The sequence below is a fragment of the Salvelinus namaycush genome, chromosome 29, assembly GCF_016432855.1.
Source record: "Salvelinus namaycush isolate Seneca chromosome 29, SaNama_1.0, whole genome shotgun sequence".
Classification (NCBI taxonomy): domain Eukaryota; kingdom Metazoa; phylum Chordata; class Actinopteri; order Salmoniformes; family Salmonidae; genus Salvelinus; species Salvelinus namaycush.
The window spans coordinates 19,968,537-19,993,262 of NC_052335.1; the positions used below are offsets into that span (position 1 = coordinate 19,968,537).

At 45.4% G+C, this 24,726-nt stretch overlaps 1 protein-coding gene across 1 annotated transcript in view; it reads right to left on the reverse strand.

Moving 5' to 3' along the window:
- The window catches only part of LOC120024132 (E3 ubiquitin-protein ligase TRIM9-like), a 29,319-nt gene extending 5,025 nt beyond the window's left edge, over positions 1-24,294 (reverse strand). Inside the window, exons 1-7 of the mRNA XM_038968280.1 lie at positions 23,539-24,294; positions 11,674-11,769; positions 10,492-10,614; positions 6,513-6,623; positions 5,320-5,473; positions 2,508-2,653; positions 1,999-2,137 (exon numbers count right to left, since the gene is read on the reverse strand). Coding sequence (XP_038824208.1) covers positions 1,999-2,137; positions 2,508-2,653; positions 5,320-5,473; positions 6,513-6,623; positions 10,492-10,614; positions 11,674-11,769; positions 23,539-24,294 — 1,525 coding nt within the window. The remainder of the gene's footprint in view (positions 1-1,998; positions 2,138-2,507; positions 2,654-5,319; positions 5,474-6,512; positions 6,624-10,491; positions 10,615-11,673; positions 11,770-23,538) is intronic.
- Positions 24,295-24,726: the final 432 nt, after the last annotated feature.

Sequence of the window (24,726 nt, forward strand, 5' to 3'; positions counted from 1 at the left end):
AGAGAAACGAGAACATTTCCAGGTCTCTAGGCCATGGCTGCCTGAGTGAACCTTAGTGGAAGATGGAGAGCAGGAAAGAATGAAACGTGATGCTATTATAGAACAGCACGATCAGCTAGGACCCTATGGTGGGCTGCATACCGGGAGATGACACATGAAATATTCACAAAGCGCCACAATGAAAAATTCAACTTGATGTTCTCATTTAAATGTCAAGCACTGGATTCATTCTCATTCCGCAGCACTTTGCCCATAAGGCGCTGTATCAAATCATTGCAATGTATTGCTTTAATTAGCCCCATTCCTCAGAGAGACACTGCTATGTTGGAATAAACAGTTATCTGGCACACGACAGGCACTCACTAAGGCCTCCACATGCAGAGATCCATTGTTATTGCAATTGGCAGAGCCATAGCTGGAGCCGCCTGCACTCTAAGTCTAAACTCTCTCCCTGTCTCACCGCTCTGTCAGCCGTCAGCACATTGCCATGCTTTGCCTCCCAATCTCAGCCTTACACTCAATCAATGGCATCGACAACCTATTCTCTCTCCCTCTGCTCTCTCTCTCTGTCTTCCCTCCAGAACTGACATGCTAGAGTAATCACAGTCTGGCACGCGCTCGCTGTCATGCTTTGCTAAACTGCAAGACCACTTCCACTGTCTGCCAGCACTATATCAGGACTGGACACCTCTTTAGTGGAGCTCCTTCAGCTCTGGTTCTGGCATGGCGCTGCCTGGTGTTTACTGCTCTCAGCTTTGAGGCAGATAAACCAGGAGGATTCTGGGGACTCGGTCCCGGCTAGCACCACCACACCCAGCCAGGACAGTGACAGATTGCACAAGTCAAATCAAACTTTATTTGTCACATGTGCCGAATACAACAAGTGTAGACCTTACTGTGAAATGCGTACTTACAAGCCCTTAACCAACAGTGCAGTTCAAGAAGAGTTAAGAAAATATTTACCAAATAATCTAAAGTAAGAAATAATAAAAAGTAACACAATAAAAGGACAATAACAAGGCTATATACAGGGGGTACCGGTATTGAGTCAGTGTGCCCCCCGCACACTGACTCAATACTGGGGACACCGGGACCGAGTCCCCAGAATCCTCCTGGTTTATCTGCCTCAAAGCTGAGAGCAGTAAACACCAGGCAGCGCCATGCCAGAACCAGAGCTGAAGGAGCTCCACTAAAGAGGTGTCCAGTCCTGATATAGTGCTGGCAGACAGTGGAAGTGGTCTTGCAGTTTAGCAAAGCATGACAGCGAGCGCGTGCCAGACTGTGATTACTCTAGCATTTTCTTAACTCTTAACTCTACAGGTTAGTTGAGGTAATTTGTACATGTAGGTAGGGGTGAAGTGACTATGCATAGATAATTAACAGCGAGTAGCAGCAGTGTACAAAACAATGTAAATAGTCTGGGTGGCCATTTGATTAATTGTTCAGCAGTCTTATGGCTTGGGGGTAGAAGCTGTTAAGGAGCCTTTCGATCCTCGACTTGGCCCTCTGGTACCGCTTGCTGTGCGGTAGCAGAAAAAACAGCCTATAACCTGGGTGACTGGAGTCTCTGACAATTTTATGGGCTTTCCTCTGACACTGCCTATTATATAGGTCCTGGATGGCAGGAAGCTTGGCCCCAGTGATGTACTGGGCCGTACACACTACCCTCTGTAGCGCCTTACGGTCAGATGCCGAGCAGTTGCCATTCCTCAGAGTCGCCTTCCATTAAAGTGGGATCGGGATGCCATTGCCGTTAAGGACACAAACAAGAGTGTTGCTGGTTGATGGAAGGGAGAGGCTCTGCAGGCAAACAGCAGGCCTGGATGTCCCAGAGGACTAGCTTGGCTCAGCAGCGCTGAATACAGAGTATCATACTGTACCCCGGGTACTAATTAAGCCTGCCGTCCCCTGGTACCCAGTCAGAGAGAGGTCTTCCCTTCCTTCCCTTTCATGTCTACAGTTAGGTCCACAGAGAGAGAAGACAGAAAGAAAACCCACCGTCAGATGTCTTCAGCACCACAGTTTTGCTATAGGGCCCCACCCCGGTGGAGTTGTAGGCCTTGACTCTGGCGTTGTAGGAACTGTTGAAGTGGAGGCCGTCCACGGTGCACACGGTCTCCTTCCCGACATACACCTCCTGCAGATATACAGTACAGCACAGGACCATCTGGCGTTAGTTAGAGCTCTGACTCCAGCATAAGCACTATGAATAATAAAATATTCCGTAGAGGTGACAACTGTTGTCTATAGGTGAAATTTACTCCACATATAATTACAGTGGAAATGTATTACACATATTGAAATAATCTTGGCTAAATAAAATATTTCCCATAGATTCCTTGCATTGCATAATGAGCATCAACTTTCTTTGATTAAAGTTTAAAATTCTTTGACTAAATCTACTGTTAAAACAGCAGAGCGTGAAGTGCTCCATCCTAGTGTCAGACTACATGGAGCGTCGGACATGACGACACACACTGTCTCTAATATATGAAGGATTATCTGACCCTGTATTGACCCCCATTGCCGTCGTCCAGCTCCAGGACGTAGCCTTCGATGGGGTTGCTAGGGAACACACTGACCCTCCAGGCCAGGGTGGCACTGTTGTTGCGGGTGCAGCACTTCTCTAGCTGCAGCAGGGGTGCCGGGGGCACTGTGGCAGACTCCACTGGAATAGAAACGGATGGCAGGAACACCACAGAGGAGTTAACATCTATCACTGCATGGATAAGTAGCGGTGATAGTGGTTGTTGTCAGGCAGGTGTCAATATTAAAAGGGAAGAGTGTAAAGGGTAAAACATGCATGGGAGGAGAGCACTGTCGGGACCACTCTATGCCCCTTAACGTGGTGGCCTGGGGTGGGCTGGCAGGTCTCAAGGAGGAAAAGGGTACAACTTGGATTTGGATGATCATATAGCAGCTCTGAAATACCTCCTGAGCTCTCCGTGTCTTTCAGTCCACCTGCATGCATTTGTTTCAATAATGGAGTCTCCTGAATATCTGAAACACGATATTGGACATTTGTTCATGTGTGATGCTTGAGTTATTTTGCAACATAGTGGAACTGATCAACTGCAGTGCTTTCTCAAGAGAATGCTGGTTCAACTCCCCATGGGTTAAAAATCACATTTGTTTTACATTACGTTTTATTTGGGCCAGACTGAGTTGGCAACTGGGTAAGGGAAAATCTTGTCTGCTTCAGTAAGTGTTGAAGCGAACTGAAATACATATTCGTTTGGTAAAAAAAATATATCCTGGTATTCTAGGACAGTGCCAGGGGATATACACTACAAATCTTCCTCAGATTTACTCAAGCATAATATTTGGTTGCATGGTTAAATAGACTAATGGCAAAATAGCTGTGGACACATAGTATACTCAGAATATTGGACACCTTTCTGGTCAGTTTTGCAAAAACGTTTCTACCACTATACCAAGCAATTAAGCACAGAATGAGTACAGATTATGCATATCACAAGAGACAAGAGTATCTGCTCAAATGATGAACAGCCATACAAAAACACAGTACAGTCAGGCACACTTAAAAGATGAGTCCACTGAAATCTAAGGGACAGATTGAAATTCACTGGGGGGAGGGGTGGTCCAAAATAGGAGAGGGTTATCAAACCTTTTTTTTTTTGCTTTGGGGAGGGTTGTGTGTTTTTGGGGGGGCATGGGGGAGGGTAGTGCCTTTAGTCCCTGGTTTACATTCACTCTTCTGCTCATATTTTCCATATAAAGAATGGCTTGACTTACTTTTGATACTACCCTAATAAAGTTTAGAAACGTTTGTGAAGGTTTAGTATGGTGTGGCTTTTAAGCTCTCCAACTGACTCCGAAAGCTGAACTTGAGGTGAGGAAGACTGTTTCAGCCCTACCAGAGCTACTCCTATAATATAACAATATAATGCTTATCTTTATACAACATTTATGGATAAATGTTTTACTAATTACCCTCCTTATGTAGGTCTATATCTGTATAGCAGACGCAGTAACCATCTGACATAAAGAAATCACATCGGTGTCGTAGCATCGGCATATCTCTCTCTCTGGGGTTAGGCCTAAGCTTATTTATTTAAATATGAATATAATACAGTGGACACGCAATGCCCTGATACATTTTGCACTAAAATCTCTGACAGCTGAACCGTGAGGTTCAAAAATAGGCTTTAAAGTTTTGCATATGCTATATGCTCTCTCAGAGAGAGAGATGCCGGCGCTACAACACCGATGTGATTTCATCGAAACACAAGGAATAGCTTGTGAGAATTGTACTTAAACTCCCCCTTCACACTCATCTGGAGGTTGAGCATTTTTTTGTCTATCTCTGTAATGTGTCTGTATTTATGTAATTGTATAGTATTTATGTAAACAAATAGGGACCACAATGGAAATAAGTTGCCGACTTTATAGTGAAATCCTGGTCACTTTAAAAAAATCTTTGTGTACAGTATATATTTTTTTTTTTAACTGACAAAATCGATCAGTCAATCAATCCAAACTGTAGCGGCCAATTGATGAATGGAAAGAGACATCTGTTACAAAACACCAAAATGTTTAATGACATTCGGCGATTGCCAAGCCAAGCCTTTAATACAGGGTAAGCCTACAAGATAGGGAGGGATGTATTTTCTGTTTGTCGAGATTGATATAGTCTATTTATTGTGGTGTTGAAAACGGAAACCATGATATTGAAGTGCCCGAAGTCTGTATGCTTTGCTTATTGGTTGTGTGGTGCATTGGCACAGAAACCTGAAATTTGTTGCTTATATTTTATATAATTATAGATATGGCATCAAAATGTTGGAAATCAGATTTCCCCCTAGCTGATCATTGTCTGCACCAGGCTCTGATCGTTGTGTAATGAAACAGACAGGGAGAGGGAGCTCGTCTGTGGTGGTCGGCGAACCCTCAACATTCTGGCCCGTAGCCCTGCGTGGCATCGACTGTTCCACAAAAGCACGCTGAAGTGGTAAAGTCCATATCCACGTTTATAAACACATGGTCACTACAGTTATTGTTATTTGTGGTCTTAAACATTATTTTGAGTTAATTCTATGAGGGGGGAGGGTGTTCAATTTATTTTACAGTACAAGGGGAGGGTCATGTGAAAACTTTGGGGAGGAGGTGCATTTGTTTTTCATGACAACTTGAGTTGGACCAGCCCCCCCCCCCCCCCCCCCCCCAGTAAATTTCGAACGGTCCTTAACAATGTAACAATATATTAAATGTGTATGAATAGACTCACACTATACAAACAGTAGCAAGTATATGAATATGACTTATAAAACAGATTAAAACATTACATAGATTGGGTACCTTTGCTCTGGACAAAGTCCAGCTGTATTAAGGTCTGAAGCAGGGGGTCGGTGTTCAGGGTTAGGTCAAACTCAGGGCCCACCTTGGGCTCCAGAGCCCCTTTGACCCACTGGTCCTGAGACGATGTCACACGTTTGATCAGCGCATCGGAGATCTACACAGAGACACACACAGCAGGAGGGATCAGCATCAAAGCAGATACAACTCCCCTAAAACATTAATCCTCATAGTAAATATACTATTACAGAGCGCAATAAGGGTTGGCTTTTTATGATTTCTCTGAGGCTTTGTGCTTCTGGAAAAATGCCAGCAGGAAATGTGCTGAATTTAGGAATAACCCTGTAGGGCAGTGGTTCCCAACCTTTTTCAGTTACTACACCAACAACTGAATTTGGCTCTGCCCGAAGTACCCCTGAAGTACCCCCTCATGTGCATTTTACCAGTAGCCCAATGGACTCAGGAGTCTTCTCAAGTACCCCCTGTGGATGGGCCAAGTACCCCCTGGGGATCTAGTACACCTGGTTGGGAACCACTGCTGTAGGGTACCAGCTTTCATGCTACCTGCAGAGCTTTTGTGAGAATTTATACAAGCTTTTATGTACAGAGCACCGATTTTGTTCCAAGGGGTATAAGAAACTGTACAATCAACACTTCATACAAATTTGAAGGGAGGAGATAAGCATTGATTCCCAGAAGATAGTCTTTCCACTCTATTTCATCTGATTCAGACCGCTCCTATCAAAAGACCAGGAGAATCAATGGCTTCCGGCTAATGGTGTGGGGAACTAAATATGACAAGTCACCTTGATGAGGGTGTCACATACCAATGTTCAGTATCACGTTAATCTTTATTAGTGCAAGCCAATGAGAAATGGTTTGGAATGACCTGTCAAGTATCAATATCTTCATCCACACTTAGCCAACAACAAAAACATGTATCCACATCTTTCTACAAGCTTATCATATGTATTCAATCAATATTTATTAGTATAGTAAAAGATATAAGCGGTTCTTCAAAGGTCTCCTCTATTTGGTCTTAGCATTTAGAGCCCAGTAGGAGACAGGGACATCTGAGGGAAGTTTTCTCTGCATGAGAGGCAGACCGGCAGGCAGCAAGGATAGCCTCATCCATAACCTTCTACTAGCAGAGCTCCTGACCCATTCATCTATCCTTCCATACATCACTACTGTACCTGCAGGAAGCCGCTGGGGTCGTTCTCTTTGATCACCTCCAGACAGTACTCCATCATGCCTGTAGTCTGACGTAGCTTCATAGTGCAGTGAGTGATCTGGTCACGCACCACCTGAACACAACACAACACAACACATGATAAGCCAGAAGGACACAGACAGGCACCCTTTAATGTCATATTAACCTTTTGTCAATAGGGGGAGCAGTTAGCATTTATTTTTTCTGGGTGTTGCCAAATTAAACTGCCTCGTACTCAATTCTTGCTCGTACAATATGCATATTATTAATTCTATTGGATAGAAAACACTCTCTAGTTTCATAAACCGTTGGAATTATGTCTGTGGGTGACCCAGAACTCTTTCTACAGCGAAATCCATGACAGGTACTGCGAAGGTCTGAGAGCGAAGCTCTGGTCTCAGATCAGTTTTAAAGGTCTGTGTGTATCCTATGGAACGACATGAACTGCACCCGCCTTCCCCTGGATGTCAGTAACCAATGAGAAGTGGAATGGGCTTGCTACGTAGCTCTCAGAGGTTATAAAAGGCCAAGGAGTGAGGGTAGCCTTCTTTTCGACGCTGACCATTACGCAGAAAGGGACCTCAGGATGCCATTTTCAAACGCTCAGTTATCAACGTTAGATGTATCCGTCTGTAATTTAATTCGATATAGGTGTTAGAAACATCATAACGAAGCTATTTTAAACCGAGTTATATCAGATTATGCGAGTATATTGCTATTTTTCGGAATTTCCTCAGTATTGCGTCTTGAGGATTTGGACACGTTGGGGCAAAATAGCTATTGTTAGCTATTGTTAGCTGCTATATCAGAAGTTGAATGCAACGTTTTGGACAAAGGACCACTTGGCCAAGATTCTGATGGAAGCTCGTCGAAAAGTAAGAGCTATTTATGATGTTATTCCGTTTTTATGTGGAAAAATGTAAACTCAATAATGGCGATTAGTGACGCCATTATTGCGGCACTAGTCTGGCTGTAACGCACACTGTATGTCTAGTAACGTTAATTTTAAAAATCTAACTCAGCGGTTGCATTAATAACTAATGCATCTTTCATTTCATGTCCAACCTGTATTTTTTTAGTCAAGTTTATGAATAGTTTTCGATAAAAATAGTTGTATTTTCAAAATGGCGCCGGGCAGATTGCTTGAGTAGTTGGACACTATTTCCATTGTGTAAGCACGATTTGTGCCGCTAAATATGCACATTTTCGATCAAACTCTATATGGATTGTGTAATATGATGTTACAGGAGTGTCATCGGAAGAATTCTAAGAAGGTTAGTGAAAAAATTAATGTATTTTGGTGATGATAACGCTATAGCCCATTTTGCCTTGAATCAATGCTCGGGTAACGTTTGCAAATGTGGTATGCTAATATAACGATTTATTGTGTTTTCGCTGTAAGACACTTTGAAAATCTGAAATATTGTCTGAATTCACAAGATCTGTGTCTTTCCATTGCTGTGAGCTGTGTATTTTTAAGAAATGTTTTATGATTAGTAAATTGGTCATACACGTTGCTCTCTGTAGTAATTCTAGTCGCTTTGGGGAGATTTGTGATGGTGGCTGCAATTGCAAACTATGATTTATACCTGAAATATGCACATTTTTCTAACAAAACCTATGCTATACAATAAATATGTTATCAGACTGTCATCTGATGAGGTTTTTTCTTGGTTAGTGGCTATCAATATCTTTATTTGGCCGAATTGGTGATAGCACCTGATGGAGTAAGAAACTGATGGAGTTAGAAAAGTGGTGTCTTTTGCTAACGGGGTTAGCTAATAGATTTACATATTTTGTCTTCCCTGTAAAACATTTAAAAAATCTGAAATGGTGGCTTTATTCACAAGATCTGTATCTTTCATTTGGTGTCTTGGACTTGTGATTTAATGATATTTAGATGCTACTATTTAATTGTGACGCTATGCTAGCGATGCTAATCAGTGTGGGGGGGGTGGGGGGTGATCCCGGATCCGGGTTTCTGAGGCGGTAAAAGTTAACACTGGGCAGGCATTTCACACACACGCACGCACGCACGCACGCACACAAGTGGACCCCAGGAAGAGTAGCTCCTGCTTCAGCAACAGCTAATGGAGAGGCTGGTGGGAGGAGCTATAGGAGGGCAGGCTCATTGTAATGTCTGGAATAGAATATATGGAGCGGTATCAAACACATCAACCATATGGAAACCACATGTTTGACTCTGTGTGCTTCCTCCTCTCCACAGAGCACTGGGGAAAAGGGATTTGGGTGACTGTCAAAGCCATTCATTCACAGCTAATTGAAATTCAGTGGACTGTCACCATTTTATGAGCCATTGTTTGGGTAGACCACTTATACCTGCTCATGTGTTCAACTCATCTTTGCATTTTCAGGAAAAAAATATGACTATCAGATTATAAATGAAAAGGTCATACAAGGTAGATTAATTTCAAAGCAGTTAATCCCTCTTTATCAAATTAAGCCTTACAATTCCAAACTTATCCAATAAATAATTTGATTAAGTCACTGACACATTCAGGCAATAAACCAATAAATAATTAAATGCTCATAAACTATTCAACTGGATCTTAATTGAATAAAATAAGCATAAAATTAGCATTCCTAAAGGTTAGATTGAATAAAATATCACACAAATATAAACACACCAGAGGACAGTCAGGAACTGTCATATCTATCCAATGATAATGAATGAGCAGTAAGGTAAATAATTGTAACAACTCAGATTGAATTGACTGTATAATCCTCACATCACGCAACATTAAAACAATAACAATCCAGCGCTCTATGGATTATGCCTGGACTAGACTGTCACGAATGACATGAAATGACTCTCTCCTTGGGAATGTGTAGTGTGGCGAAAGAGGCCACTGATAAAAACACAGCCGACAGACTACTGGCTCGGAAGAAATGAATTAGAGTAGAAAATGACATTCACTGACACAAACTAACACAACACTTGACGATTGAACAGGGGGAAACAAATGCCCTGATGTTGGGATTACATGATAAAAAATAAGATATTTGTGCCTTTGATGATAGAAACAGCTGTGTGATAGCTGAAATATTTTCAGTCGGGGATCATTGTCTTGTAGCTGATATAAAATAGCTTACCGCTAATCACCAACCATCTATCTCCACCACACTGTAGAAGATCAAATGTAATGGACACCAAATGCTGTCACGACAGTAGTTTGGTAAAAGCCCAACAACTGCTTTTTACAGTCCAGTTACTGATTTTACCATATGGCCGGAACTAAAGTCCATAAAACTCTTATTTTGTAATCTTCTGAAAAGGGTACATTAGTGTGATGGCCTTAATCAAAGTGAAATGAAAAGACCCATTTTTCTGCTGTGTGATGCTGCAGCAGTCCTAGCTGCTCTTCAGCTCCAGCCCTGATAAACACAACAGCTGTCCTCTGAAGCCCCAATCCTCCAGCCGGGCACGTTGAGCCTGGGCATGGATCCATATGACCCACTGAGAGCTTAACGCCAGCCAGCCTGCAGGCCAAGGCCCACCACTCAGCTGGGGCTTCAGAAGGAGAGGACAGGGGGGAGGAGAGGAGAGAGACCTGGGTCCAGATGCACCTCGACCTAGGCCAAAACAAGTGCACAACCCTGGATGCCCTTTGTTGCTAGAGAGAGCTGACAGCTGAGTCTATCACTACTCAGAGTTGTATTATGAATAACAGTTATCTATTGCTCATATTTTTTAAGTGTGCAAAGTCATGTTAACATATTTGATGCAGAGAGAGTACTGTGATTATTGTTATCAATAAACCATAAACCATTCACCGAACTGAATGATGCCATCTGTACATTACAGCCAACATAACCTGGTCCCCAGGCTAATTGTGCACAGTACAATCCGAGCTTGGTCTGGTGTGTGAGACTGCAGTCAACATGACGTTCCCAACCATCAAGCTGTTGGAGCGTCCATCAGATCAGAACCGCTGACCCACCTTGAGCTTGTACTCCCTCTCTTTGGTAACCTTGGTGAGGAGCTTGGCTTTCTGCCGCGTCAGAGCCTCAATAAGGGCGTCACACTGAGCCACCAGGCAGGCCTCGAACTCCACCCCGTTCTCCTGCCAGGGACACAACACAACACATCGCTTACTGACAGAACAGGGAGGTACAGGGCGCTAGGGCGAGACACAGAGAGACAGGGGGCAAGGACACCACCGGACTGTATATTCTGACACCACGCTGATTCCTGTTAAATCTTCCATCATCGACACTGTATATCAATAATTTATGTGAGAGTAGATGAGGCCTGAGATAGTGAATTCTAATCTAGAAACACTTTGCACTCAGTTCAAGGATGAGCAGAGCTGGGATTTTACTCAAATAGAATCCTCTCAAACTGAGAATAAGAGTCTTAATAAATCGAATCAAATTTTATTTGTCACATGCACCAAATACATGCCACATGCACCACACAGGTGTAGATCCTACCATGAAATGCTTCCTTACAAGCCCTTAACCAACAATGCAGTTCAAGAAATAGAGTTAAGAAAATATTTACTAAATAAACTAAAGTAAAAAATTATAAAAAGTAACACAATAAAATAACAATAACAAGGCTATATACAGGGGGTACCGGTATTGAGTCAGTGTGCAGGGGTACAGGTTAGTTGAGGTAATTTTAACATGTAGGTAGGGGTGAAGTGACTATGCATAGATAATAAACAGCAAGTAGCAGCAGTGTGAAAACAAGGGGGTGTTTTTGACAATACACAGCATTGCTGCGACTGATAAGACATGGAAGTGCAGTATAAAAGCTGTGATTGTCTGGGGCAGTCCCTGTGGACAGTGTTGCCGTGCTGATTAGAGTGGCACAGCAGCCCTCTCCTGCTTCAGCTGTGAGCGTGGTCACAAACAGATACCTTTGTACCCGCTGAGCGACAAGAAGAACTTTTATAATCCCCACAAGTTTCCTGCATAATAAAAATATTCTAGAAAGTGACATTGTATGAATCTGGAGCTTATTTCTTCTTTCTTTTTAGTATTTGTTGAGCATCTGTATACCCTTGATCTACAAAGCTGACTACAGGTAAGTAGTTTATGGGGAATACAACTTAAATTGATATAGGACAGAAATAACATGTGGATATTTCAATTAGATCTGCAAGACACAATGTTACCTGTATCTGCTGAAGCATGTTCTTCAACTGCACCAGAAATTCCTTGGCATCCTTGGCTTTATCTGACACACCATTCAAAGCTTGGGACAGTTGACACTGTGAATCAAAAACACACAATTAATCATCCAAAATAAATAAAAAACACAATCTATGCAGACATTTCAATTGAATGAGTTTGGGAATGCAGCCACTTCTGAGCAATAACTCTCCATGTCACTTCTCTAACATGTTAAGATTAAAGCCTGGGGCAGTACCAGTGACGAAATATTCAGTACAGTACCAGCGATGATGCAAACAACTAATAAACACTTCACTCAAGCCCACCCACATGACCTCTTTGGTCATAATAATCAAGGAGATTCAAACGAGCACCTCAAAGCCATGTGTAGAAGTCAAGCCCTCACCTTGTAGTCCTATAATCATTTATTTCTCTATCTTTCACCAGATCTGCTCTGTACTGAGGCTCATGGCCCATGAGTGATGGGTAATCATGGTGTAAACCAACCCTGCTGTGATAAATCTGGCCAGGATCCAAACCTCCCACCTCCCTCCCGCTCCTCCCACCTGCTCCTCCCACCTGCTCCTCTTCCTCTGGGCCTCTCTGTAGGGCTTCTCTGGGGCTGGGCCTGTGGGCTATGTGCGTAGGTTCAAGAGGGCTGCAAATCAAGCCATCTGGCAAAACAAGCTGTCTGCACCGCTAACAAGGGGATGAGTGATTCCCCTCCTCTTTGCTGTTTCTTTCCACCAGGGCCCGAGTCACAGCCCCAGACAGATAGGACAAGACAAGAGGGCATTGCCAGGCCAGTGTATGTCTGCTAAGCCCTTTCTCTCTATACTGTGACACTGTGTCAGGGTGACCTCCAGGGGTCAGGGGGAGGGGTCTGGGGGCCCTCCTATGGGGAGAGAGCCTGCCACACGGCAACCTCCTGCACAACACCAATTAATGTCCTTTCACTGGGTTGTGCTTGTTTATCCTGACAGTGTTGTATGGGAGAGTTGGATTCAATATGGTAAGGAAGGATGCTACTGCTCAACATGAAGAAATGATCAAGGGAGCCATATCTTCAAGGTTTTATCGGTCTTGTCATGAGCCCCCATTGTAAGATCCAGTTTTTCTTTATGAGCTAATACTAACCTTCATGTTATAATTAAGTTCTGGATATTGTCCTCATGTGGCTCAGAAGTGGTAGCGATCTCATTTGTAGAGATGGATTACAGCATCAGTGGTAGACGACCTACATAACCCCTTCACTGTCACTAAGGATGACAGGTGAGCTGTGGCAGGAAGAAACACCTGTTGTGAAGTAATGAGTAATACGGGTCATAAGATGAAAGGTGAGGCTCTATTCTTCAAAGAGGAATCCAATTAATAATTTTACAAATGTACCCTTAATCGTAATGTACACTGCTCAAAAAAATAAAGGGAACACTTAAACAACACAATGTAACTCCAAGTCAATCACACTTCTGTGAAATCAAACTGTCCACTTAGGAAGCAACACTGATTGACAATAAATTTCACATGCTGTTGTGCAAATGGAATAGACAAAAGGTGGAAATTATAGGCAATTAGCAAGACACCCCCAATAAAGGAGTGGTTCTGCAGGTGGTGACCACAGACCACTTCTCAGTTCCTATGCTTCCTGGCTGATGTTTTGGTCACTTTTGAATGCTGGCGGTGCTTTCACTCTAGTGGTAGCATGAGACGGAGTCTACAACCCACACAAGTGGCTCAGGTAGTGCAGCTCATCCAGGATGGCACATCAATGCGAGCTGTGGCAAGAAGGTTTGCTGTGTCTGTCAGCGTAGTGTCCAGAGCATGGAGGTGCTACCAGGAGACAGGCCAGTACATCAGGAGACGTGGAGGAGGCCGTAGGAGGGCAACAACCCAGCAGCAGGACCGCTACCTCCGCCTTTGTGCAAGGAGGAGCAGGTGGAGCACTGCCAGAGCCCTGCAAAATGACCTCCAGCAGGCCACAAATGTGCATGTGTCTGCTCAAACGGTCAGAAACAGACTCCATGAGGGTGGTATGAGGGCCCAACGTCCACAGGTGGGGGTTGTGCTTACAGCCCAACACCGTGCAGGACGTTTGGCATTTGCCAGAGAACACCAAGATTGGCAAATTCGCCACTGGCGCCCTGTGCTCTTCACAGATGAAAGCAGGTTCACACTGAGCACATGAGCACATGTGACAGACGTGACAGAGTCTGGAGACGCCGTGGAGAACGTTCTGCTGCCTGCAACATCCTCCAGCATGACCGGTTTGGCGGTGGGTCAGTCATGGTGTGGGGTGGCATTTCTTTGGGGGGCCGCATAGCCCTCCATGTGCTCGCCAGAGGTAGCCTGACTGCCATTAGGTACCGAGATGAGATCCTCAGACCCCTTGTGAGACCATATGCTGGTGCGGTTGGCCCTGGGTTCCTCCTAATGCAAAACAATGCTAGACCTCATGTGGCTGGAGTTTGTCAGCAGTTCCTGCAAGAGGAAGGCATTGATGCTATGGACTGGCCCGCCCGTTCCCCAGACCTGAATCCAATTGAGCACATCTGGGACATCATGTCTCGCTCCATCCACCAACGCCACGTTGCACCACAGACTGTCCAGGAGTTGGCGGATGCTTTAGTCCAGGTCTGGGAGGAGATCCCTCAGGAGACCATCCGCCACCTCATCAGGAGCATGCCCAGGCGTTGTAGGGAGGTCATACAGGCACGTGGAGGCTACACACACTACTGAGCCTCATTTTGACTTGTTTTAAGGACATTACATCAAAGTTGGATCAGCCTGTAGTGTGGTTTTCCACTTTAATTTTGAGTGTGACTCCAAATCCAGACCTCCATGGGTTGATAAATTTGATTTCCATTGATCATTTTTGTGTGCTTTTGTTGTCAGCACATTCAACTATGTAAAGAAAAAAGTATTTAATAATAATATTTCATTAATTCAGATTTAGGATGTGTTATTTTAGTGTTCCCTTTATTTTTTGAGCAGTGTATTTCCTCCAGAAAAAAAGGGGGGAGAGGCATCCTTTTCCCTGTCAGCAGCATCCTTCCTCTCTTATTATCTGATGCAATGAATGCAATGAAGAGACCCAGTAATGTCATTAGAGAGAGAACTATTAAGTAATATGCATGACATTCAAGAGCAGAGGCTTTCAACAGTGGAGGAGCATAGCTATTCATTTCCAGCCCAGTGTTTGGGGATCTGGGTAAGACGATGCAAAGCTGCAGTGCTCATCTGTGGTGTTGACCATGATTTCAAATGGGTCTTTAGGGACACTCCTGGAGGAATAGCTTAGATTCTTATCGCCTCCATCTCCATTTTTGTTTCCCCTCTCTTTTTGTCTCCACCTCCTCCCTTTTCTCCCTCTCTCAGCAGCTGTGTCATTAGCGCTCCACATCTGGATGAGAGCAGAACCATTCTCCCTCTCCGGCTCAGCCTCACACAAATCCTCTGGCCGTATGGCACACTGCTGCTCCACGACCGACTAACGCTCAACAGCATGTCCACGACAGCCAGCACAGCACAGTGCTGCACAGCACAGCCAGCTCAGTACAGCATCACAGAGAATGCACACAGTTTGTGTTCGCATTGCCACGTACTGTGTACAAACTCCCTGGAAAGACATGTATCATTCTTGAGGAAGCTTGGAATTACTGATAGTGACTTTCCTTTCCCGAAAGCCAGTACCTCGGCTTGGACCGAGGTACAGGAAGCAGAGATGGATTGGGTGGTGGGAGCAAATGTCGTCTACCTGCACCCAACCTGGCTCTTGTGCGCTCTGATGCCAGTTATGGGAGGCTACTCGAAAAAGAGAGGGCAGCCAGGTTTGGTGTGTACCCCCCGCCACCTGTGTCTGCCTCGGTCAAGCACTGCTTGCTTCTCTTCCCAGACTTGTTGATGAAGGGTCCGGTCCCACCTCAGTGATACGGTCCTACGTGGACTTTCAAGACTGGACTAGCTAAATGAGCCCTGCATAGCGTGCTAGCCAGGTTGGCTAACTCTCTGAGGCGAGCTAGCTATTACTAACTATTCCTGCCTCGCCACAGTGGTGTTGCTGGATTAGCGCTCTTGTTTAGTATACAGTATGTAGCGTTAAATTGCTTGGTTATTCTAAACGGACCGTGCTGCGGTCAAAGACGCTAGCTAGCCTAGCTTATGCTAAAAAGCCTCCTGGCTAAAGTCGGCAAGCATGCTTAACTTCCGGCGAGTCAAATTTACTAGCTTTCCCCAGCGTTATGGCAACCCCATTCCTATTTTCAGGTCCTAGAGTTGGAGGGAGTGAAGGAAACCGGTTTTGCGCGCACCTCAAATGAAAAAGTAGCCCCCTGAGCACTTGGCTGGGGTAACCCCCGGAGCAAGGGGCCATGGCCAGTGCGCCCCTCCGCAAAAACATTACTGTGACAACAATGCCCCCACGCTTGGCAAACAGTCTCACGGAAGCACAGTCTTTCGAGCTCCCGAGTGGCGCAGCGGTCTAAGGCACTGCTTCATGGTGCTAGAGGGTTGTCACTACAGACCTTGGTTAAATTCCAGGCTGTATCACAACCGGCCGTGATTGGTAGTCCCAATGTCGTCCGAGTTAGGGTTTGGCCGGGGTAGACCGTCATTGTAAATAAGAATTTGTTCTTTACCAACTTACCTAGTTAAATAAAGGTTAAATAAAAATAAAATAAAAACTCACGGAAGCACAACGTATGTTGGAAGCTTGTCCATATTTAATGCTGCCACCTCCGTTACCCGCGTTCCACAGTGTTCACAGGGTTCAAAGGGTATATCAATCTCCCCAGGATGACAGTGACAAGTTGGGTCACTGTCCTCATGGGAGCGTCCCTCCCCATAGGTGGCTCATTACTGGGATTCAGTGTTGATTCCTGCCTGTAGCTCACTAGTCCCTATGAGGTGTCTAGTGATACAGGTTATGGTCTCTGTAGGCGATTATTTGTTGGTAGCGGAGTCGAGGGAATAAGCAGGGTTGGACACGACCAAGCTGTCTGGGAATTAGATTAAATTACGAAACACACCCGTCTGTCACAACAGAAGGGGTCTGTTTTTCAGAGCTGTCTGTCCCATTCCCAGCTAGGTTACAAGGCACTTTGTCTACCGGGTGCCTATGACTTTGCTAACCTTCATGATAATGTTTTTTCCCTGGATCTATTTTTAATGCGTGCAGTCCACCGCTGGGTGCCAGCCGGTCACTGGAATGCATCTTACTGCCTAAATCAGTGAGGCTCCTTGTGACAACAGTACCCAAGTGGCACGGCCAATCGGGGTATGTCACTGGTCGCCAGAGCCCATGTACCCAGAGTAGGCTGGGCTTTAGGTAAACCATGGCACATAAACAATGTTTTTTCAACCGAGTTCCACTATTCACGGGTGTTAAAAGTGTTGTCTCCCGTATGTGAGTTTAATGAAATGAAATCCTTCTCCATGTTCAGACATACGGTTGTCAAGAGTGGTGTAAATGGAAGAAGAACCAATTTCTCCAAGGCTACGAGGTGGAGTCCAATCTGTGTCGACCAATGTCGCGCATGTGTAGTGTCGCCCTGGATCATGCGAACAGTGACATCAGGCTACAATTTGTTGTGCGTCCCCCACGCTTCTGCAACGTCATCACATCGACTGTTCCCGAGGCCTCAGCGCCCGTTTTGAGGGAGGAAAGATCTTCCCATCTCCAGAAGCAGGCAATCCGAGTGGGTCCTATGTCCGTACAGCCTGTATTCCTGGTTACGAAAAGGGATAGGACTTTTGGTCCCATTGTAGACCTACATGTCCTCAGCAAGCACCTCAGAGTCTACAAACTCAGAATGCTCACAAGCAACCAGATATCACAGCAATTGGCTGGTGGCGGCAGAGTTGAGGGGACAAGCAGTGTTACACACATCCATGCTACTGTCCCGTATTCAGCTCTAGGCTTCATAAGAAACCAGAAAAAGAGCTGTCTGAGTCCCTCTCAGCGCATTCCGTTTCTGGGTCTAGAGCTAGACTCACTCGCGTATCACACCTTTCTATCCCCACGGATGGTGTCCGGCTTTCGACTCTGCTTAGCCAAATACCGGCTGGCCCACACAGTGAATTTTCGCCAGTGCCTATGCCTACTGGGGTTGATGGCTTTTGTGATGGAAGTTGTTTCCGTGGGGCTATTGTTGATGCGGCCCTTCCAGTACTGAGTGCTAGCCACTCACCTGGACGCAACCCTCAGCTATTGTCAGGGGGCTCCCATGGGCTGAGTTGGGCTGAGTTGTATCCCAAAAGTTGATCACGACAGATGGATTCCCCAGAAGGTGGGGTGAGCTGTACGAAGGAAACTCGATTCGGGGGGCATGGACACTTGTGCAGAGCGCACTGCATGTCAATTACCCAGAGTATCTGGCACTCAGGCGATTCCCCCAGTTTTTGTTGGGCTGGCTGTGCTGGTCAGAACCGACAATATCTCAGCGGTGGCGTGCATCAACAGATGGGAAGAGACTGTCTCTCTCCCGCCTAACCTTTACTCACTCCCTATTGCCGGGGAGCAGTGTGCACATGCTTTTGCTTTGGGTGACGCATGTCCCCAGTTGCCTTTACTCGGGTGCAGATATTTTATCTAGGTGGGACCCTCTCTCCCAGGTATGGGACATTTTCAACATTTTTCTCGATGAAGGACCCGAGTGCCCCATTGGGAACGGACAGTCTGATGCACCAGTGGCCTTGGAACCTCCTTTACACGTTTCCGCCAGTGGTTCTGATTCACCTCACGTTGGAGTGTGTGCACCAGGAGTGCTTACCATTGATTCTTGTGGCTCTCCAGTGGCCCAGGCAGCCTTGGTTTGCGGAGACATTCGCCTTTTAGGCGGGGACCCGTGGAAACTCCCGTAGCACAGGGACCAGTTGTCCAAGGCACAAGGGCAGGTTTGGCAAGCAAGACCAGAGATTTGGTTCCTATGGGCCTGGCCCCTAAGAGGGCCAATTTGATGGCTAGAGAATTACCTCAGAATGTTATTGTTACCATTCAGTCTGCAAGGGCGCCCTCCACGAGAGGGCTGTATGCGTATAAGTGGCAAGCATTTGAGCTCTGGTGCCAAGATAAAGGACTTGTTCCTTTTCAGTGCTCTTTTAGGGACATCCTAATGTTCCTACAGGAGCTTTTCAAGCATTCTCCACTTTAAAAGTGTACATGGCCGCTGTCTCAGCGTGTCATGTGGGAATTGACGGAACCTCACCGGGAGCTCACCCCCTGGTGGTGCAGCTCCTGAAAGAGAGAACCGGTCTCTAAAGACCGGTCTCTAAATCTATTGCGCCCACATGGGACTTGGCGCTGGTTTTGGAGGCACTGTGTGCATCCCCTTTGAGCCTCTGGAATTGGTGGATCTGAAAATCCTCTCCTACAAAACCTCCATGCTCATGGCTTTGGCTAAACGTGTTGGGGACCTCCATGCATTATCCGTACACCCTTCCTGTACTCAGTTCGCCTCGGGCAACTCTAAGTTGCCGTTGTGTCCAAATGCGTCCTTCGCCCTGAAAGTCATGGCTATGTCCTACAGGTCCTTAGCTTTTGAGCTATTTCCCGGTTTGCTTCTGAAGAGCAACAGAGGTTGCATGCCCTGTGTCCGGTGTGAGCTTTATGCACGTACATTGAACGGAACTGGGATATCCGCTTATGTGACCAACTTTTTGTCTGTTTTGCTAATCCAGCTCGCGGGGCAGGGCGCTCTCTATGCAGCGTCTCTCCCACTGGATTTTCTGGATCTCCCTGGCATATACCAGCAAGGAGCAAGGTTTACATAAAGGTGTACACGCCCACTCCATCAGGGCTCTGGCAGCGTCTTGAGCGTTGTTTAAAGGGTTGACTATAGGAGATATTTGTGCTGCGGGAAGTTGGGCATCACCACACACTTTTGTGAGGTTTTATCGCTTGGATCTCACTGCTCTCAGTATAGCACACAGTGTGCTAAAGCCTGGGACAGGGAAAAGTCACCAGGCAGTGTGCCGTGTGCGCAATACCCAGACTGCCGCATTTGGTGGGGTCAGGTCTGGGTGGTCTGCCATGGGCCGTTTCATTTAGTATCTGTTGGGGTCAGCTTGGGTTGCGATTATATTTCCCCATAGTATGTTCTACCGAAGTTGACTGACAAAGGGAAAGTAACGTTATGACTATAACTACTGTTCCCTGAAGGAGGTACAACACCTGTTTGGCCCCACACCGTCTGTTCCTGGGCTCGGTGAAGAGCGGTATTAAATTGAAGGAATGAATTCGAGCCTCACACTTATCACCGTAGAAAGCCGGACTTCCAGCGAGGTGCGGATTTCATTGGCCTTGTCAGTTGTGATTGTAGATCCTTCAACAGAAGTCGCAAGAGTGTGACTCCCCATACTATTTTTTACCTCATTTCCCTCCTTCAGTGAACAGTAGTTATAGTAATAACGTTATGTTATATACTTAAAAGGAAGCGCCTTAACAAGATATCAAATATTGATAGGATTTGCTACATTAATATATGTATGAACATGCAGAATATGGACAATTTCCATTACATAAAACCCAGTTCAAATTACACTTGCAAGGAATAATTAATTAATTATTTCTTCATACTATGGGACAGTCAGCTTTCAGCTGTGTAGCTAAATACATCGAAAAGCATTGATCATAAATTATTCCTGCTATTTGAGATATTACACATATTGTAAAACCTGTTACATACACTTACAAAGTTAGAATATATTAATCCCAATTTTTTTCCAACATTCTGGTAACTTGCCACTGTGTAGCCATGGTAACACTTGCAGTATTTGCGCACAGCACTACAATCTCTGTCCACACACTTCATAAAGGTCTTGCCCAAGCACTCATTCTCTCCTCTAAAAATAGCTCAAAAATTCTCCTGCTCCTATGCCTTTGGTTACAGTAGTTGCACACATAAAGTATACGCACTCATCCTTTTATCCCTGGCTCCCCCATCACCAAACGTTTATTCATCACAGCATTTACCAAGTCTAGTGTATCAGGAACTATGCAGCTAGAGTAAGGCACAGCAGACATATTCAATGGGATAGGCGATACTGTAATTTACATTAACTACATTCTGGAGCCAACGCCATTGCTGGGTCTGGGAGAGGGGCTCCCTTTTTCTGTATGCCTGAGGTAGCATAGCAAGATGTCTTCAGCTGCAGTATCATCTGTATCTACAAAGAGGAACCATGGTTTCTCTAATCTCCTAAAAGAGTCTTTGTGGCCATTTATAATGTGCAGTATTTGGGAATTCAGGACAAAACAAAGTTGGTTGTAACAATCGGCGAGCTGCCCTTCTGGACTTGGCAGGGCCCGATTGCGCATGTCTGCTGGTGCCTAGTGAGCAATGCCCTGGACTTGTGCATGCAGGTACAGAGTTTGGGACCAGTGTGTAGTGTGTGTGTGGGGGGGGGGGGCTTTAAATAGAGACTGACTTTGGGTGCTTCTGCTTGGCTGCCCACAGGACATTCATAGGAAACTACACCACTGTGACTTACCATCCAATCCCTCATCTGTGGTTTATCCACTAGTAAATACATATTCATGATGTATTCCTGGCAATAATTTTTTTCACTAACTCACAGTAAACGGAGAGAAAAATATCATTGATACCCTAAGGCAGTCCCTTGTGTTCCGTTGTTTCATTTGACATACTGTAAATAACATAAACATAACGATGTCCTTCTTTACATTACTTTCAAATCATGTTTGTAAAAGCATCCCCATACAGAAAGATAAGATTGACAACTGAAGGTCCAACAAAAGCTAATGGGGGTTTATTGTTATTCCCACTAGCAAGCCAAGTGCAATACAACAGCTCGAGCACTGTAATAAGAGACACACCCACACACCCCACCACACAAGAGCGCACACACTCACACACACACACACACACACACAGTCTCTCATTCCCAGTGGACGTGGGTCAGATTTGAGGAGTGAGACAGCAGCAGTCCGGCAGAGGAGGTGTGTGTGTGTGTGTGTGTGTGTGTGTGTGTGTGTGTCTGTGTGTGTGTGTGTGTGTGTGTGTGTGTGTGTGTGTGTGTGTGTGTGTGTGTGTGTGTGTGTGTGTGTGTGTGTGTGTGTGTGTGTGTGTGTGTGTGTAGTTGGGCTTTCAGTGCTGATTATGTTCTCCACAGTCCACAGACGGTCAGCACACACATGCCTCTCCATTATCAGCACTCTGGATCTCTGCAGCATGGAGGATGACAACTGCCTCTGGGCCACATGCCATAATCCATCTGTGGTCATAAAAGAAACCTTGGACGAGCAGCCTTTCTCTCTCTCTCCTATCAACACTGCAATCTCCAGGCCTTCCTCCCTAACTAACAGACTGGTTGTTGAGTCTGTTCAATTGAGTTTTCTGTCAGCTCCTAGAGGAGGACAAATGATAAAGCATGTCAGAGCCTGAGGGTGGATCTGGAGCTGTGGATGAGAATGTGAGTAACAGATGTGAATTAGTCCCCTATGTCACAACAGAATTACATCCTAGTGACAGTGACATGAAGGGCTGCCTGGTGTAGTGGACTCATTCATACATTTGGTCTCGTTTACATTTGGGCTCAGTTGGTAGAGCATGGTGCTTGCAATGCCAAGGCTGTGGGTTCAATTCCCATGGGGGACCAGTATGAAAATGTATGCACTCACTAAAGTATGTTGCTCTGCATGACAGCATATGCTAAATTACTAAAATGTAAATGTACAGTGACATGGGGAGCTGTCTGGTGCAGTGGACTCATTCAAGAACAGGTGGGAAGAGTGATAGTGTAACTTCAACAGTACAGAGATAATTTGCCACAATAGCAGACCAATAGATTCATGTCCTCCCCCTCTTCATAAACACATACTCCCATTCCATCTCTCTCTCTCTCTCTCGTTCGCTCACACACACACACACACACACACACACACACACACACACACACACACACACACACACACACACACACACACACACACACACACACACACACACACACACACACACACACACACACACACTTTCCAACCTGAGAAGAGCTCACTTGACCATCCCATTCTTGTCAATACAGAATGTTGGCCATAAAAACACTAAATGGACGATGTACTGGTGTGTAATTGAGCTCACTCAACCCCAGGAAATATATGAACTAAGCGCTTCTGCATCTTTTATTTATAGGGCTCATTACTTATACATGCTGCTTCACACTTATGTGATTTTCACAGTCCTTTTGTGGGACAGTAGGCTAGTGTGATAAAAGTGAACTGAACTCAGAGCAACCCTTCTAATCAGTGAGGGTGAGTGGGAAGACGGATGCATGCTGTTTGATAAATGATGGATGGAAGGAAGGTCGTGGGGCATACAGTCCCAATCATGCAAAATGTGAGATTAGTGACCCAGTTTGCTCTGAGGGTGATAAAGGTTTTTAATTTTATTTGTGATAGCTGTATAATAGCTCAATGTAATGTGTGTGTGATTGGGTACTACTCTACTATCTCTCAGTCCACATTCTGCCTATAGAAATGCTATGCCTGGGAGGAGCAGAGCCCAGCTCTGAGTCACAGCATCCTACTCCTCTTCACCATGTAGTGGGAGCTGAGAAAACCATGGGGCATGTTACACAGCGCTGGTGACCTTTTCACAAACCCAGAGCTGTACTGTAGGCAGGGAAAATCTGGCCTAGAAACTGGAGTTTAGTAAACTGACACTAGTGAGTCAGACTTGTGGGTTCCAATTATTTATTCATCTGTGAGTGAACCTACTATAGGTTACCATGGATGAATTGTCCCTTACAGTAAATTGTTGGTATGATTTAAATGGCACTGATGACATCGGTGATGTGATGCTGCACAGAGCAGCGGATTATGGCCAAGCCATCCCCACCGCCTCCATCCTTACCTTGTGCTGTTTCCACATGCCCGCTAAAGGTTTTACATCGTGACTCCCATGCTTGCCACCCTCCAGACACTTCATGCACACTGGAGTCTTGCAGTTGACGCAGTACATGCTAAAGTTCATCGTGTCATGGTCTGCACATGTTCCCTGTTTGCGTAAGGTGGCGGCGGGCATCTGCTGTCCTCCTGCAACTGGCGATTGGGTCGGTGGCACTAATCGATGTTTGGCCAGCGGTCCACGGGAAGGGTGGCATCGCTGCTGGCAAGGTGTGCAGTAAAACACGTCACACTGCTCGCACATCACAGTGGCATCGACAGGGTTGCGGTCACATAGCTGACATTTCACGTTGACAGAGCGGCTCTGTTGATACCGAGACACGATCGCCTCCAGTAGCCTGTTACGTGGAAAGCCCCTCAGCCCCCGCTCATCCAGAGAGACACTACGGTGACAGAGAGGACACGTTATGGAGCAGTGGCGGTGCACCAGAGTCGGAGGAAACACCCTCACCCCATTTGGAGACTTGAGGCACGGCGTGTATGATCCATAGCCGCTGTCCGTTTCACTATACATGCTCATTTTGTCCATATCCAAATAATCGTAGTCCGAGTTGGAGGCACGGCTATGCGGTGGTGTTTCGCCTTCTGGGGTCTGTACAATGATATTTCGGGCGCACGCCAAACACACATTGTGCGAGCAAGGTAAAAGAATAGGATCCTTGAAAAGAGAACCGCAAACCGGGCATTTTAATTCTTCATCCATCATGTCTTCTATACAACGCTCCTCACACAGAACGCAAGAGCAGCAATCTATGAAAACAGACCAGCACTATTTGATAGACAGCTCCCTTGCCCGTTTTACGCAGGCGCGCGCGAGTGGGAATTGTTGGCGTTGTAGTCCGAGTGGATCAGTTCTGCAACTGCAGCTTCACAATAAGAATTTCACGTTTATCAACAACAAAAAACTACAACCCCCTTAATCACAGTGAGAAGCCCCAACGTTTGTGAAAAATATGGTAATTGTAGGCTATTTACACCTCGGTGATACTAAATTTGTTATTAACCAGTAGGCTATCTTAAACCATATGGGTAGCAGACACACCTGCCTGCGCATTTAATAGGCTATTGAATGTGCAATGCATGTTGGTGGTGATTTAATTTCATTTAGATTTTCAACCTAACCATTTAATGAAAT